The sequence below is a fragment of the Olea europaea genome, unplaced genomic scaffold (assembly GCF_002742605.1).
Source record: "Olea europaea var. sylvestris unplaced genomic scaffold, O_europaea_v1 scaffold6127, whole genome shotgun sequence".
NCBI classification, from domain to species: Eukaryota; Viridiplantae; Streptophyta; class Magnoliopsida; order Lamiales; family Oleaceae; genus Olea; species Olea europaea.
Genome location: NW_019264479.1, coordinates 10,903 through 12,283, shown reverse-complemented (window position 1 = coordinate 12,283; position 1,381 = coordinate 10,903). Strand labels below are relative to the sequence as shown.

The 1,381-nt window shown below is 36.7% G+C and overlaps 1 protein-coding gene across 1 annotated transcript; it reads right to left on the bottom strand.

The window, feature by feature from the left end:
• Positions 1-6: 6 nt before the first annotated feature.
• Positions 7-1,356, bottom strand: LOC111389704 (probable V-type proton ATPase subunit d; the record flags this gene model as incomplete). The annotated part of the gene is made up of 6 exons (XM_023014651.1): positions 1,064-1,356; positions 877-979; positions 530-610; positions 340-425; positions 188-247; positions 7-76 (listed from the first exon to the last, which is right to left on the bottom strand). Coding segments are annotated over exons 1-6 (498 nt in total), but the record flags the coding sequence as incomplete, so codon positions are not given.
• Between the last annotated feature and the right edge of the window lie 25 nt (positions 1,357-1,381).

The following is a 1,381-nucleotide window of genomic DNA, read 5'->3' as shown; positions in this document are numbered from 1 at the left end:
TAGAACATGACTAAACCCATTAAATACCTGATCTATATCCTCGCAAACAGCAAGCTCCTCATGACCGTAAGGATATCTATTCCATAATTTCATCAACATTACTACATTACTTAGGGAAAAAGGAGCTCCATGAAACCACGTAATTTCAATACTTGAAAATGGTAAAATTCAATGCAAAAGTCCTTACAGTAATCCGAAATTAGAGTACAATTTGCGACGCTCATCTCGAGTAAGCTCAGTGCCAATGCTGAATATTACAATTAAAGGTATATGACAGGGTCAGAAAATAAGGTACCAACTAAGAGTATAATTCAGAAAAACAAATTCACACTACAGAACCTGTTTATAGTGATATTAACTGCCCTTCTGTCAGCCTCAAAAGCTAGGATGTCACACATAATCTCTGCAGTGGCACCACCAATTTTCTATTTTAAAGATTTCACATTAGAGTCGAGTCCAAAACAGGGGGATACACTTCCCAGACGGAAGAAAAGGAAATTCTTTTAAAACTCCAAAATAAAACCTTTACCTGACAAAATCTGTAGAAATCCTCAAGGTATGCTTTGTAGAGAGTATTCCTCATAATTTCAATATTCATGTCATCCAAGTCCTGCAAGAATGTCCTTATGAGTGAAAAGCAGACAGACAAAAACCTTTAGATAACAAAGATAGGCCCCATATTATTTCACTTCAGATAACAAAGATCTGACATACATACATCTACATGAGATATATTCTTAAATATATAAAACCATTAACAGTTGAGCTTCATGGTGAGAAGACCATGAGTAGTATAACTATGATGATAAAAATGTAACATGGAGCAGGCAAAATTTTCAATTACCACACAGCAAAGTTATGTGCTGCAACCAATACCTCTGAAGTGATGCATTCAGAAAAGTAGGGAGCCAGAGGTGTATCAACAAGCACCAGTCTGTAAAGCTCCCTCATATTTTGGGCGACTGCGAGAGTAGCGATGCTGTGGAAATGAATGGAAAAAATCTATTTTATTACCACTTGCATTTTGCACAAAATGTTGGATTCCGAATTTCAGATAAACTACCTGTCAAACATTCCCAGAGGATGGCATTTCTCCAACAATTCCTGAACATCTCTCTCATGCAAAGTTCCCGTAACAATTAGCACAACATTGTCGATCATGTGACCGTATCTAAAAATTAAACAGCATAACCAGGTAATATGACTATCACAGTATACCAGAAAGTAACTAGTGCCCAAGTGCTTTGCACTAAGATTCAACTCTACCCACACGACAAATCAAAGGATGATCATATATTGGATAGATATAATCCCCTGGACCTATCTCAAGCTTAACATGCTACCATAATTTGAACAGCGTAGTTAAATACTCTGCACTTAC